Source organism: Caretta caretta, chromosome 7, assembly GCF_965140235.1.
Source record: "Caretta caretta isolate rCarCar2 chromosome 7, rCarCar1.hap1, whole genome shotgun sequence".
Lineage (NCBI taxonomy): Eukaryota > Metazoa > Chordata > Testudines > Cheloniidae > Caretta > Caretta caretta.
Window position 1 is genome coordinate 76,639,958 of NC_134212.1, and position 16,796 is coordinate 76,656,753.

Sequence of the window (16,796 nt, forward strand, 5' to 3'; positions counted from 1 at the left end):
GGTAAATGCAAATTGACTGATGGTAACCTGGCAACAGTGTACATGTAATTTAATAACTTAGAGCCTGTCCCTGCTCTCATTTAAATCAGTTACAAAGCAACCACTATCCTCAAAAGCAGCAGGATGAAACCCTTATTTTCCATCTGAGCTGACATATTAAAATTGCTTTAAGTGCTAACAGAAATTTTAAATAATTGGGACAACTCTGCCTTCCACGTAATCTAGGTCATGAAAAATAAGAAAATATAATTCTCTGTGTTATTGCTACTTTTAATATTTTATAAAGCAGCAGAGTAAATATTTAAAGGGCTTGATCAGTGATCTCACTTACACTTCACAGGAGTGTAACTCCGCTGATTTCAGCAGAGATACTCCTGGTTTACATCATGGTGTAGATGACATAAGGCCCATATGGAATATCTTCAAAGTTTGTGGGCATGACCCGAAAAAAAAAGAAAAAAGGATAAACACATCAAAATAAATACAGCTCCTACCAGCACCAGGGTGGAGTCAATTTGTAACAGCTCTGAGCAGTTGTTTAAGAACAAGGCCAGAAGAGGTGAATTAAAGATCACGCATGAAGTCATTCTTAATGTCATATTTTGAAATAAAATCAGACTTTTAATTGTAGATGCTGTAAACACTGGAGAAATTTGAAAAATTGCATAAGGACTAATGAAGCAAATTCTCTGGATTGATGGATTAAAAAAATACATATCTGAATTCAAATATTAGACTTGATGCTGCTTTCAAGGGCCCACTGCAGCTTCGGATTAGTCTTTGTGCGTTCCCTAAAACAGCTTGCTTGTGTATATTTCTAGTGTGCAAGCAGCACAGCCAGCGTAGCAGTAGCTACTTCGTAAACTGCAGTGGCATATGTAGACCCTATTCACATGCTACCCATCGTTACACACCCACTGTCTTCTGAGAAAAGAGGCATCTCTGGCTGGAGAGGAAACATTTCATGGTCAAAGTGGTCATGATCCACAAGCTACAGACCCAAACTGCTCAAGTCAGATCTTTTAAATACATGGTAAGCCTGGAGTTTTCCCAGGTTTTTTTTCCCATTCTTTAGGATAAGAAGAACTGTAGGTCCGTACGGAGTGAAATATTATTTAGCTTGAAAAAGAGGGTGTAATAAACAATGGAAGAACAAAGTGCCACCTCATATTTGAGAAATGCAGCACATAACTCTACAATTGCTCTCCATTTTTTAAAACACTTCCAATCACATTTAATATGTGAAGAATATTTTTAATAGCACATTTTTGGGATTGTACTTCAGCGCTCACACAACAGCTTTCCCATCCTTTTGGTTAAGGAGAGAAAATCCCCTAATCCCGACATTTGCTGCTAGGGAGGGCTTATACATTTTATCTCCCCAAGATGCAGATTGCACTCTACAGTAATCCAAATCCAATTATTTGTGGCTGGTAGAATAGTATTCAATGTAATTACTAACAGTATTAGAAACTCAATTTTAATGGGGGTGCACCAGTTTCCTCAAGGCAGTTGGTATTTAATATTTTAAAGTGACTTTAATGCTCATGAAATATGCTGGACAGACAGCTCTGAAGACTAAGCAGATATGCAAAGGCTACAACAGGATAGTACTTCTCCATCACCCTAACCATTTCTCTAAACTCTAAATTAGAATATGCTCTTCAAACCTGTTCACCAGACCACCTCTCTTGCTGCATTCAAATACCTCCTAAAACTCACCCTCTGCTGTCTTGCCTATGAGAAATGAGTGGGAGGAAAGGACCCAGTAAAGGAACAGACACCATCAAGATGCATACATGGGCTAACAGGTGATCTTATTGTCACCGCATCATCCCTCTCCCGTTCCTCCTACTGCTTATCTGTATATGAACCTCACTTGTTGTGTCATGATGAATTTAGATTTCTCTACTGAGCAGGGACTGAGCCCAAACTTTCAAATCTGGATGGCTCTTTAATCTATATTTAGGCATCAAAATAAAAATGGCCTATTTTTCAGAAGTGTTGAGCATCTGCAACCCATTGACTGGTAGTATATGTAACGAAAAAACATTTACAATTCAGAACTCTGTAGACTTTTTAACTCCACTCAAAATGAAAACAATTGATACACCATAAAGAAGAAACTCAATAAAAAAAAGGAACCGATAGTGGCACAGCCATACTAGACAGCACAAGACACCATCAACTCTTGTGCCATTCTGTGCTTGTAAATAAGGAGAATGAAAGCACCAAGGTTTCTACACAGCAGCCTGTCCAATGGTCTCCCAGCAATAGGAAGCAAAGGGGTGCCCTCAGTCTGAGGTTCCGGTCCCATGCTCCAGGTGACAGGAAAATCTCCTGGTCCAACAGATGGACAGCCCATGAAGTTTCATTTTATCTAAGCATTCATTCTTTTTACCAATAATCTGGCAAAAACTGAGCTGGGAATTATTAAAATCTGTCTGTTGTTCATTTAAAAAGTGAGTGCTGGGCTGGAATCACTGTGCACTTGGAAATGGTGAAAGCAATAAACCTAAAACAAATGCTCTAGTACATTTTAATACTGATGGACAATGGGCCTGACTTGGAGTTACACTAGTGCAGAACTGGAAGAAATGCAGCGGTGAATCAGGCCCAGGATGTAAAAGCTGGTGAACTAACAAGTGAACAGTAAAATTGTTTAGCTAGTTGGGGATCCCTGGTCTGCTTGGTATTCTTAATCATGTACACTTCACTCTTCTTTATATCTTTAGACGTTATGCGTGGTTCGTGTTACCTTCAACATCTTTGGTAATTACTTGGGACTTCATTACCTGTCTGTGCACCGAACGGATATTGGCACAGCTGCCACAAGTCTCACTTGCTTATGGTCCCATTCAACATAGAATCATAGAACTGGAAGGAACCTCAAGGGGTCATCTAGTCCAGTCCCCTGCACTCATGGCAGAACTAAGTATTATCTAGATCATCCCTGACAGGTGTTTGTCCAATCTGCTCTTAAACATCTTCAACGATGGAGATTCCACCACCTCCCTAGGCAATTTATTCCAGAGCTTAACCAGCTAGGAAGTTTTTCCTAATGTCCAACCTAAACCTTCCTTGCTGCAATTTAAGCCCATTGCTTCTTGTCCTATCATCAGAGGTTAAGAAAAACAATTTTTCTTCCTCTTCCTTGGAACAACCTTTTACATACTTGAAAACGGTTATGTCCCCTCTCAGTCTTCTCTTCTCCAGATTAAACAAACCCAATTTTTTCAATCTTCCTTCATAGGTCATGTTTTCTAGACCTTTAATAATTTTTGTTGCTCTTCTCTGGACTCTCTCCAATTTGTCCACATCCTTCTTGAAATGTGGCACTCAGAACTGGACACAATACTCCAGTTGAGGCCTAATCAGCGCAGAGTAGAGCAGAAGAATTACTTCTTGCATCTTGCTTACAACACTCCTGCTAATACATCCCAGAAGGATGTTTGCTTTTTTGGCAACAGCGTTACACTGTTGACTCATATTTAGCTTGTGGTCCACTATGACCCCCCAGATCCCATTCCGCAGTACTCCTTCCTAGGCAGTCATTTCCCATTTTGTATGTGTGCAACTAATTGTTCCTTCCTAAGTGGAGTACTTTGAATTTGTCTTTTGAATTTCAGCCCATTTACTTCAAACCATTTCTCCAGTTTTCCAGATCATTTTGAATTTTAATCCTATCCTCCAAAGCACTTGCAACCCCTCCCAGCTTGGTATCGTCCGCAAACTTTATAAGTGTACTCTCTATGCCATTATCTAAATCATTGATGAAGATATTGAACAGAACCAGACCCTGAACTGATCTCTGTGGGACCCCACTCATTATGCCCTTCCAGCATGACTGTGAACCACTGATAACATTCTCCTCTCTGGCAGAAATCCTCTTGAATTTTGACTAAAGGATGAGTAAATAATGCTGGAAAAGGGATATCTCCTAGTTTGGTGTTTATTACATGCAGCTCATTTTTGTGAGGCAGAATTTGCAATGTGTTTCAATTAGTTATTTATAAATTTGATGTCCGTTTTTTATATTTTCAGTCAGATTGTTTAGGTTGACAACCCTGCACAAGCAAAGGTGTTCCACCTCTTTTCTGCTAATGATGATAATGCAATGATGAAAATACTGCAAGTAGAAAGCACCAGGTATTTTCAGATGAGCAGGGACTATACCTCCATCAAACACCCAACCTATTTGCAGACACTTGGAATTGCCTCTTCCTCTACCCATGGATAAATGAATGTCCTCAAACAAAGACTCAAAAAGGAAATTTAACTCTGGCAATTTTGTCTCTGACAATCTAATCCACAGCAGTGGATTTTAGAGAACTGCAATGTAATTTATAATTGATTCCCTCAAAGCAATGTAATACAATCCAACAATATTTTCCCTGACTCACGGTGCTATTATGGCTATAACATCAGTCAATCACCAGTCCAGACCACTGTTCCTTACCATGACTTGTTTATAGCATTCCTGTTGGTAGTGTCATTGTTTTTAAGCTCGTTTGTGCTACATGACCATATTATTTATATAACATCATAGATATGCATGCTGCTTAACAAAACAGATGAAGGCTCAGAGTGAGATTCTCACCCCTGCTCTGGCCCCTTTACTAAAAGAGTCAGAGCAGTGTAAAGGGGCCCTCAAACCCCAGGACTTGCTGGGGAGGATTTCCCAGTAAGATCTAAAGAAAGCAGGCATAAGTCTGCCTTCTCTGAGGACCCTCTGACAAGCCCTGCCATTGTGGGTGTGCTGGGAGTGGGACTGGAGGAGGGAGGAGCATATCAGGCTGGGACCACAGAGTACAGTGCTGTGATGATTCTAGGCAGAACTGCAAGAGATTCTAGGGAGTCTGCCATATCTTGAACAGGACCTAAGCGTGATCTTAATTATACTGGAGGCCTCTCAGCTCCTGGAGCAGCCCATGATTGCAGAGCAGCAAAGGTGGCTAAAAGCCACTTCTCAGGGTTGCTCAGAGATGCAGCACAGATCTCACCCCTAGTTCTTCCCCCAAAGAGTTTATAAACTAAGGCTCTTGGTCTTGGAACTGTGAACATGCAAGTGTAAGTGTCCTCCTGGATGATTCCTATTGCATGATCAAGTACTAATTTAGTGCAAAAATTAAGAGATGACATACACTGGGGAGTGGAGGAAGGATAAGGGTAAAGACAATAAGATCATGGAGTCACATGGAGTCACAATGTTTACATAGCTTTATATAAAACAAGATTTTTTAGAAAGGATTTAGTGGAAAACAGTAGACAGGTGGGATTGCCAGGTGTCTGGTTTTCTACAAGAATGTCTGGTCAATAAGGGACCCTGGCAGCTCTGGTCAGCACCACTGACTGGGCCGTTCAAAGTCCGGTCAGCGGCGCAGCAGGGCTAAGGCAGGCTCCCTGCCTGCTGTGGCCTCCGCACAGCTCCCGGAAGCAGCGGCACGTCCCCCATCTGGCTCCTACGTGTAGGGGCAGCCAGAGGGCTCCGCGCGCTTCCCCCGCCCAGGCTCCAGCTCCGTAGCTCCCACTGGCCGGGAACCATGGCCAATGGGAGATGCGGGGGTGGCACCTGCAGACGGGGCACTGCATAGAGCAGCCTGGCCTGCGCCTCCATGTAGGAGCTAAATGGGGGACATGCCACTGCTTCCAGGAGCTGCCTGAGGTGAGGCAAATACAATATATTTTCATTTAGCCTCATTCTGAACCGATTTTGTTGAAAGTTAAAACAACAAACAAAAACCCACCACTGTTTCTTCGGCCTGGAACAACCGTCCACGATGGAATATTTCAGCCCAGATGCTTCAAGTTTTTCAAAGTTATAAACAATTGAAAACAGGATCTTAAATAGTAGAACTCTCATTATATGAACGACTCGTTAGATAAACCATTTTTATCTCTTGATCTACAAGGTACATGTGTATGTGCTTAAGCAGTGAGCAGTAATTTATTTCACCAATGACTACAGGGACACTAACAGCACGGTATGTATGTATAGTACTGTTTGATGTAGTGCAATCCATTAGCAAGATTGTAATAGGCACACTGTATGCATTGAATGGTAAGAAATATACACATTATCATTATATTAAATTAACTTACACGTGGTACATACTGTAATTTTGAGATGTTTAATTTTATGAACACCTCAATTCCCAGTTAATTAATAAAATAGGGGTTTTACTGTAGTGGAAAGTGTTATGCAAACAACTAGAGGCAGTGCTATCAGCTCTGCCCGCAATTACCATTTCTCACTTTAACTTCTTTTTTTAAAGAACAGCTATGATATCACATCCATAAAGGGAATCTTCTTAGAAGAACAAAGTAAATAAGAATTTCTACAGCACCTTCAGACCAAGGACCTCAGCCTGCCCACAAACATTAAAGAGGCTACCCTCATAACACCACTGCAAGTTAGGAAAGTAAGTATTAATGTCCCCATTTTACAGATAGAAAAGATGAGACACAAAGGAAGTAAATGATTTGCTCAAGGACACACAGAAAGTCTGGGACATAGTTAGCCAGCACCTCCTCACCCCCTGTCCTGTGCCTTAATCACAAGACCCCTCCTTCATCCCATCCAGAACTGATTGAGTAATTGCCTTCAGCTATAAATATTGGCTATATTAAGCGGTTGTTAAACTTTAGCAACCCAAGGACCCACATTTTGATTAAAAATTTTTCAGGGACCACCAACCGCCCGCACCAGCCCTTGCCTGGCCCCTTCCGCACTCCTTCCCTGGTGCCCCACCCCTGCCCCTTCTCCGAGGCCCCACCCCTGCTCACTCCATTGCCCCCCCTCTGTCGCTCCCTCTCATCCACCCTCACTCACTTTCACCAGGCTGGGGAAGGGGTTTGAGTTCAGGAGGGGACATGGGCTCTGGGAGGGAGTTTGGGTGCAGGCTCTGGGCTGGGGCAGGGGGGTTGGGTTGTGGGAGAGGGTGAGGAGCTTACCTCAGGATGCTCCCGAAAGCAACCGGCACATTCCTCTGGCTGTGGCTCCTAGGTGAGGGGGAGGTGCAGGGGGGCGTGCTGCCCCCGCCCTGAGCGTCGATTCTGCAGCTCCCATTGGCCAGGAACTGTGGCCAATGGGAGTTGCGGCGGGGGTGTGTGTGTGCCTGTGGGCAGGCGCAGTGTGCAGAGACCCCTCTGCCCCCCCACCTAGGAGCCACAGCCCAGGGGTCCACGCACCCCAGTTTTAGAAATGCTGTGCTATAAGTATCTGAATTCTGAAATGAGGGATGCCATTGTGCTCAGTATTTTAAGTAAACTTTAACAAAAGGAATGACCATAACAAGTCATTTTCTTAGCCTTGCTGCCTTATGGTATGTTCATTTAAGCTTCTGTGTCAGAGAAAATTTCCTAAGCGTCGTTTAGCTACCTAGGACATGGGTCAGGGCACACCTAATGAAAATGCATAGTAGTTTTCAACTCTTAAGACACTGGTTCAAATTGGGAGATTGAACATGAGCTCGCAAAACTTATACAAGTTAGATACCAGGGGACAGATTCACTTAATGTAGTACAGGGAGCTATGAATTACACCTTTCTCTGATAGGTAAGTCCCAAGAACTCACCTCAGTGAGTTCCTCCTTCTAGCGACTAACCTCCTTGAGTTCCTCCTTCTAGCACAGTGAAGGCAACCAGCAGCTTCCTGCCAGGGGAACTGTGGCCCAGATCCTCAAATGTATTTAGCTATCTAACACCCATTGAAATCAATGGCAGTTAGCCACCTAAATAGCTTTAAGATCCAGGCCTATGCCAGGGTGTACCGCTGGCATCAGCACCCTCCCTGATTTCTGTCACGATCACATACTCCCACTGACCAATTAACCTTTTAGCCCGCGCTAGCCCTCTACATCCACCCTGCCATAAGCCAGTTGCAGCATTTTTGCACCACTGTCCCTTGGATAATTTATTAGTGCCCTCCCTCAGGTATTAGACCCGCAGAAGCCTGAATGGATCTAGCCCACATTACTGTGCATCAACTTATACTGGGGATACCAGCCGTAGAGGCTGAAAGCAGTTCACTTTGAAAGCCAATTAAATCCTCGGCTACTCTATTAAGACTGCGCCCAAGAGTGTGAATTAGTGTCATTTGGGATGGTTGCCTACTAAAAAACATAACTGAAGGCGATCAGCTTATTTCACATAAAGCACCAAACTGCCATTAGACTAGAATTGTCACTACTAACCTAGTCCCAATTTGAACCAGTGCCTGAGAAGGGAAAAGCACTATATATTTCCATGAGCTGTCCCCTGACCCATCCAGCACTCTGGGGAAGAAAGCTGCTTCTACAGGCCCTCTAAAAAGTGATTCTTTTCCTGACTCCTCTTGCCACTTGGCCCCTTGCATAGATTGGATAATATTCTCCAGCAAGATGCAGTAGGGACACTACTCAGCGTGTTTTTATGAACAGTTGGCACTAGGGACTTCAGAGTGACTGGGGTTGGTACCCTCTCCTGATTCAGGCACTAAAAGTACTAAACGCGGGGTGCCACTTGAGACAGTGAAAAAAGAAAATATACAAGACAGTCACTCCTACGTTCACCCAAGAGAACCATTATATCCAGCTTAGTGGTGTTGAGCCATCCTGTAAGAGATCTGGTGTTTCAGACTGATTTTTAAAGTGGTGACTCAAGAACTGCAGGCTCAGCACAGTGTAATCCTCAACACTGAATCCAATCCTGTCAATAAGGGCCAAATCTTCTCCTTGTGACATAATCTACGTGAACACATTGGACACTGGGGAGGCTATGTAGGCTGAAACAGAAAGGAGTCCTTCCTCTAGGCTGCTTCATAGCTGCTATGGATCTTTGGCTACAGTAGCTCCCAAATTGCTGTGCCCCATTAAATGGGGGTGAGTTAGGTCATGAATCTGTGTAGTCCCCTGCACTGCAAACACCTCTTGTGTAGGGCCCAAGGAATCCCCATTGAGCTCTGAGGTGAACAGGGTGTGGGGCTGCACTGCATGGGACCCTCCCTGATGGAACTAGACTGATTCCACTGCATTCAGGGCCTGATTTATCCTTAAGTGAATCACAGTATCAAAACTATGCCTGCGCTTGCCATTCCCTGACTTCTCAGTAGAAACACAGATCTGAGAATCAGTGAGGCAAGGGAGGAGGGGAAAGTGACAGGATGTTTCTGAAACTGGCCCAAGGGAATTGAAAGTTCTGAATTAAGATGAGGGAACAAATGTTCATCTTGCTTGGAAATTTAAAGTTAAAGAAGTATGTTATCTCCATCCGCTTTACTATCTGTGAACAGCTCTAGGACTCTAAATAAAGAATACAACTGCCAATGAAAGTCAGGAACTTGAATATTTTATACAGCAGGCAGCATACACATTGGCATTTCTTGCAGTTAAAGCCTACCTTGGTTGAAGGTTTACGACTGTTTCCTGGCATCTGAAAGCCACGTTCTGGGTGTAGTCATTAGCAGACATTCCTGTTTTCCCCTGACATTCTGAGAATCCTGGCAATACATTCTCCTTCTCCTGCAGAAACCAACAGAGCACCCTGTCAGCACAGGCCTGGCTGATATGTACATTTTGCTTTAAAAAAAAAAAAACAACACAAAAAACAGCTGAAGGAAACAAAGCTCATGGGGCGGGAGGCAGGGGGGGGAAATGCTCTATACTGATTTTTTAAGGAGTTATTCCCCTGACTATGGTAATAACAAATGGATAGCAATAACTATAAAAGGTCCCAAACCACTGTCATTCTTCATTGTACAATGTTTTCTGAAAGCAGATTGTGTACAAAAAGAACCAATGGGACAAATCTTCTGTTTCTATTCATTCATTATTTAGACAGCAGACATCAATGTGTGTCCTACACTTACTGCTCAATATGTTTATCTATAAATATTTATATTTGATTCCAGATCATTCAATCAAATAACGAGAAAGATTTCTAGTATGGGCCCCATCTTGAAAACCCTGACTCACAAAAGTAATCTTGGTTCATATGAGTAAGGGTTTGTAGGATCAGCTTTCAAATTTGCAACTGATTTTTTCAGTTTACTAATTTACTTTATTTACTAATAAAAATCTTACTTTAGAGTGAGGGAAGGTGCGTGGGACGGAATCTGTTGATTCAGTCACCTTGCCATGGGGATGCTGTGTGTCGGGGGGGGGGGGGGGGGAAACCAGGTTGGTTTCGTGAATGGAATCCAGGACTGGGAATTAGGAAGGCTTGAATTTTAGCTCAGGGTCTCAATACCTAGCCCTGTGGACTTGAATTAGTCACTCAAACAAACAGTCTCTGCCTCAGTTTTGTTATGTGTAAAATGGAGTAATAATACCTCCCTATCACACAGGGGTGTTATAAAGATTAGTAAGTTGATACAGTGTTCTGAAAATTTAAAAGGGCAAATAAATTTTTTCTTCTCCATTATTATGCTAGCAATTTAGAAATCTGAAAATAAATGTACTTTGCACAGTAACATGTTTGTTTCCACTGCTAGAGTATTTTATTTTGCTGCTGTTTTAGGGCCCAACCCTAGAAATCCACCGAATGACTTCAGTGAGACTACTCATGGAAGAGTTTGCAGAATGAAGCCCCCTCCTCTCTGTCCAGGAGCAACGAAAAGGTACTCTAGACCTTTAAGACCTTGTTCTCCTAGTTTTCTGGCCAATGTTGGCTATTCTTTAGCTCCCTGTCCTAAGCTAAGGGCCTGACTACATAGACCTCTAAGTCCAACCCTTTCCCCTACTTTGTAGGGTGGAGGGAAAGAAATCCACCTAGCTGCTATTCCCAGCAATCTCACCCTACCCTCTGCGGGAGTTGCTGGGTCCATACCTTAGGTGGTTCATTGCCAACCCTTGCTGAGAAGTTTCTCAGGGTACTCCTCACCCACTCTGTCAGCTGATTCCTTCTGCCTGGGTGGAAGGCTTTCACTCCAGCTGTTGCTACTCAGGCAATTAGTCACAGGAGTGGAGGTAGACACTCTGTCCATCAACCAGTGCTTAATTTGTTCCAGGGTTGAGCCAGGTGTCTTGGCACCTCTAGGCTTGCCTCATCAGTTATAAAAGTAAAAAAAAAAAAACCTGCTGGAGTCCCAGCAACTCTTTCATTACAAATGTAGCGCTGTCATCAACCTATTTTTGGTGGTTGCCATGTAGGGTTCATATACCTCAGAGACCCCTACTGCTTCAACAGCAAAAATGCCTGTTTTCATTTGCTTCTCTGTCTGCCCTGTGTCTGACACATTACCCATGAGGTTTGTTTAAATGTGCACTATATTGGGAACCCATCTTTACATGAACACACATCTGTTCACACTGTTGCCTATTCAAAAACTACAGAATTTAAGGCAATTTCTAAAATGTCTCTGCTTAGGAGATACTCTCAGTGGATGTCCCTTTGAAGTTTTTTATGTTGAGGGATGAGTTCAATTGAGTTATTCCTGATTCAGAGTGGAGTAAGTGGGACAGGAATCAGGCCTCAAGTTGCTAATAAGAAGAGATTATACTTGTGGTTTCTACTTCAGGATAGAACCTCAAGTCCAAGAAGTGATCATTCAGAACCTGCAAGATCTACTGTCACTATGTTTACTGCAGCAGCCTAGGACACTATAACAATATTTTTGATTCATGTATAAGACGGCTTTGGTGCATGCCAACTACCATTTGTTCTGGGCAAGATAATATGCTACTTGACTTTCATGGGGTTACTAAGAAACCTTGTTTGTTAGTTTCCTTTTTTAAAAAAATGTCCTTCAGAGCTTTATGACATAGATCCCCCTGTATTTATTTAATTTAGTTTAGCATTGAATGAATAATATTTTATCCAAAAATGGTAACAGAGATCCACATTACAGTGACTGGCACTTTTTGCAGCTGTTCCAGTTTTTCCATTATTAGCTAAACAAGATTTTCCCTGGGTTATATAAAATGATGATATACTCTTGGAGACAGAATAGGTCAACACAACTGTTTTAATTAAAGCTCAAGGTAAAAGCAGGCTGAACCAGTTCAGCTGACTCTATTTACCCCCAAACCTTGGGATGTTTTGTAGTCCTTGGGCAGAATAGGCATTTTACTATTATTTGTGTTACAACAGCAGTGAGAGGCCCCAGATGAGACAAGGACTGTATTGTGCTAGATGCTGTACATACACGTAGTGAGAAACAGTCCCTGCCCCGAAGAGATTACCATCTACATAGACAAGAGAAAGTGTGGAAGAAAGGAAGTATTATCAGCACCATTTTACGTAAGGGGAACTGAGGCCTGGTGAGAGTTAGTGACTTGCCCAAGGTCATGCAGTAAGTCTGTAGCAGAATTTGCACTTATACAGACATCTCCTAAGTTCCAGTGAAGTCACAAAACCCTCTGTCCTCCACTGTCTATGCTCCACCACTAGATTAGCTAGTTCGACCTTCCAAGGCTGAGTTGGACCATAAGAGTTCAGCACATGGGGAAGATCCTTTTTAAAGAAGAGCAAAATCTGTCCCCTTGTATAATTGTAAAAGGCTTCCCTTTCTCTCATAAGCAACCCTCAGCCATGCAATCTTCTCTTGGACTTCCTGGTACCACCACCATCAGTTTCAGTTTGTTGTGACTGGGGCAATGAATTGAAAGGCAACAGAAACCCAACTTAATTCACTTAAACATGTACACATTTATTTTTTAGAATTTATTTCATTTTTACCCAGTAATTAAAAAGCACTGGCAGAACGGGGACCCAGCATATCAGGATGTTTTGTGTGTCTCTTCCAGAAGTTTTAGCTCATGGAAGGAAAAAGGAATATCCCAAACTGATTTATCTTCAGATTTTTTAAGAAGAATGATATTTTCTTGTTGCCTGAATAGTGTGTCAAGTGTACAGCAAATACCACAGTAGTGATTACACAGCACTGTGTCTTCTCGGCAGTGACCAGAGATTTCTTTTTCACATGCCATTTACCACACGCAACATTCATAAATCTTAACCCAAAGATAAGGAGAAACAAATACATTACAATGAAATATAATACTATTGGATGCCCTTGACACACAAAGGTTGGATTTTGTTGCACTACAAAAGCACAATTCTGGTACAAAATTGCCTAAAAATCAAGTTTGTTTCTGTTAGGGTTACACCATAATCCTAAAATGATGTACACTTTTCTTAGAAAGATGCAATTGGCTCCTCATAAACCACATGTGTTCAGGACCTCGATTTTACATTTCACCTGAAAGAGAGCATCTCTGATAGTGCAGTGTCCCTTCCTGCTATTATGCTGAGGCTGTTTTGTACAGACCTGGAGGGAAGAATGTCTTCTGCTGAACCATATGTACAATTTAACACACATCTCCCATCCAAATCTTGAACTGGACCCACTTTCTTTGACTTATGAAATCTGATAGTATCAAAGCACAAGGTGTCATGGCTAAGTGTCAGTCAGGGTCCAGACACCCCATGGGGAGAACAGGCAGGTTGAAACCCCCCTCCCCCAAAAAGCAGTTGAATCAACTGATCGTACACAATGTCATTGTGCTATAAATATATGTCAACTAAGGCCTTTTATGAAAGCAGGTAATGTTCTGAACTTAACAATCATTATGAGATATGTTTACAGACTGTGGTTATGAATTTAAAATGTTAGTGAATATATAAATGGTGCTCATAATTTGTGCTGTAACATTCAGCTCCATCTCACAGTGGGGTGGTCGGCAGTCAGGCAGGAGCCTGTAAAATGCTGTATCCCCTCTATACATTAGGGGGTACACTGGGAAACTGTTCAAAGGCAATAGGTAACTTGTATTAGAGAAGAGATTTTACCTAATATAGAGGTGTAAAGCCTGAGGTTGTGTCTTTATGTTTATTTTCTGTGCAACTTGTATGTTTGCTTCCCCTGCTATTTCATCTATGATTTTTTTCTCTCAAATAAGCTTTTAGGGTTTGTGGGTTTTTTTACCCCAAGCAGGTCTCTGGTGTGCAAATTATGAGGAGAGTATATGTCAGAGTGAGTCTTTTTTGCTGCTGCTGTCAGGGATCTGATCCATAGCAGCACAGCATTAACACACCCAAGGTTACAGGGCAGACCGTGACAGAAGGCCTCTTATTTTGGGGATCACCCAGACCAATGTCACAGGTGGTAAGATAAAAACAGCCAGGCACTGGAGGAGGTCCTTAAAACGTTGATGGATGCATAAAATAGTGCATCTTGGTGTTTTCTGAACCTTTCAACTCATTTGCCTCATCCTCATCAGCTCATTTAAGGAATCAGTAGTGAATACCACATTCACTTATTTAATTGCATTCTTGTGGTGAATTTTAACACTAGCAAAATCGTGCCTACATGGTACCCTGTTAAAGTACTGTTTGCTCTTTAAAAGGTGAGAACACCAAAGAACTCCTAGCCCAAAGAGCAAAGAACTCCTAGTCCATGCACAGGTACCGTACACAAAGCGGGAGACTGCTGAGGCCTTCCTTCTTTGGCTCTCCCACTCAGAAACCTGGCACAATTGCAATTGTTCGCTCTGAGTCCTGAACGTGGGACTGCTCCAAGCTGGCAGCTCCCCTGGGATGCAAGCCACTCCAAACAGGATAAGAAATAGGTAGTGTACCAATAGGTATCATTATAGTATTGCCTTTAAAAAGTTACAAATCGCTGCAACTGGTTTATATGGAAATCAAACAGTGAAAATGTTGGGGGTGCACAACAATGCAAGGATCACCCTGGACTCCTTCCAGCAACATTTTTACTTCATGCAAGTCCTAGAAGGCCACAGGCAGGGTGCCCTGCCCATAGAAAAGGTTGGCCGGAGACAGAAACCACATGCTCTCTCCTTCTCAGAGCACCCAGTTTTCTTTTTACCTCACTGATCAATAGCTATGATCAAGTCATGAAAGATGCTGTTAAAAATATATCTATGCATGGATGCAGAGTTAAAACCTTGGTGAGAATTTCATGCCTAAGCCACCCACAGCCGGTGTATATTGACATAGCTGCATTACTCAGTTCTCTGACTCTTGTGTGTTTAAAACCATAACTTTAATGTTGAATTAATAGGGGTGCTTTTGTATTAATGTATTTTTCCATTTAATTTATACCAAAGTACTGAATTTCATGTAGCATCTGCATTTCTGTTTCTTGGGATTTGTGTCAAGTTACCATTTACTTTTCTTAGTCCTTTACCCTAGCGATTAGACTGAGAAATAGGACTTATTTGCTCTACTTATTAGCTGGTGAGCTCAGAATCAGAAAAGAATTTAAAGGTGAATCATTTCATAATCCAAATTCATGTTAATGTGAATCAAAGATGAGCTACAGAGGAAGGGGATTAATCAAGAAAAGCAGACTTTGAATTCCAAAACCTCACTTCTTATATTGTCTCTCCAGACTATATACTGTACATACTTGATTTTGGTATTCCAATGGCCCATAACATTTGATTTATAGTAGATTAATACTTCAGAATCACTAAAGTGGCTCTGGGAAACAAAACAGATATAGACCATAGGAACCATTTATAGATCCACAGATTTTAAGGCCAGAAAGGACCATTGTGATGATCTACTCTGACCTCCTGCTGAAATCTGGCCATAGGACTTCCCTGTATTAATTCCTGTTTCAAATCCAACAGCTGTGCTTGAGCTAGAGCATATCTTTTAGAAAAAATTTTCAATCTTGATTTAAAAATTTCCAGACATAAAGAATCCACCACAACCCTGGGTAGGTTTCTCCAATAGTTAATTACCCTCTCCATTAATGCACTTTATTTCCAGTCTGAATTTGTCTAGGTTCAACTCCCAGCCTTTGGTTCTTGTTATACCTTTGTCTGAGAGATTGAAGAGCACTGTATTGTCAAATTTCTGCTCCCTGTGTAGGTTCTTATAGTCTGATCAAGTCTCCCCTGAGCCTTCTCCCTGATGCACTCAAACTGTTTGATGGAGATGTAAATTCACCTCCCTGTGCTTGATGCCCCTGCCCATATTCCCTAGAATGGATTCGCATTAAGGGAGGATAGGTTGTGATGCCACACTGCCCGCCCCTTAGGCTTTCTGGTAGGTGGGGTTTATGCGAGGTCTTCATACCCTTACAGAAAAACATGTATAGATTTTAAACAGAAGATGATAATTTCTGTGTAACTGTTGTGAACTGTCAACTAGGATTTAATCGAGAATTATATACCAGCTATTGAAATCTACAGTACAGCTCAAAATGCCCATGGAAAGGCTATTATTCTCTATTAAATTCTTTGGTCTAGTTCTGCGTTATGTGCAAAGTTGTCTCTAAATCATCTTTATAGCAGGCTACAATACTCCCTACTAGTATATTTGTGTCTATCACATGGCATTTGTGTCTGTACAGATTCAACTACATAGTCCTCTTCACTCAGACATGTTATCACATTAGATTCTATATAGCGCTGGTCAAAATTTCTATCTACAGGAAATTCTGGCATTTCAAAATTATCAGAATGAAAAAATCAAAGTTTTAATATTTGCCACAAAATGAAATTTCTGAAAAATTTTCTTTTGGGTTAATAAAAATGTTTGGCTTTTTTACATTTTTGTTTTATTTGCATGCTTTATTGTATTATATAATTTTATATTATTTTAAAACAAGGGCTTAATAATGGTTTTTAAATTAAAATATAATATAAAATAAAAATTAATATACACAAACTACAAACCAATATAAAATAATATTTTTTAAAACAGTCCTTTCAAAATAAAAATCAGAGGGCTCCACTCTGAAATGCTTTGTTTCCATTTTTTTCCTAGAAAAAATGTCATGAAAATTGACCAGCCCTAGCTCTATAGAATCTTTTAGGTTTCATGCTTCTCTCCCACATCTG

The 16,796-nt window shown here is 41.6% G+C and overlaps 1 protein-coding gene across 3 annotated transcripts in view; it reads right to left on the minus strand.

The window, feature by feature from the left end:
* The window catches only part of FAM13C (family with sequence similarity 13 member C), a 216,625-nt gene that overhangs the window by 65,595 nt on the left and 134,234 nt on the right, over positions 1-16,796 (minus strand). For all 3 annotated transcript variants that reach the window (XM_075130810.1, XM_075130808.1, XM_075130809.1), the window contains one exon: positions 9,379-9,500. In XM_075130810.1, coding sequence (XP_074986911.1) covers positions 9,379-9,500 — 122 coding nt within the window. The remainder of the gene's footprint in view (positions 1-9,378; positions 9,501-16,796) is intronic.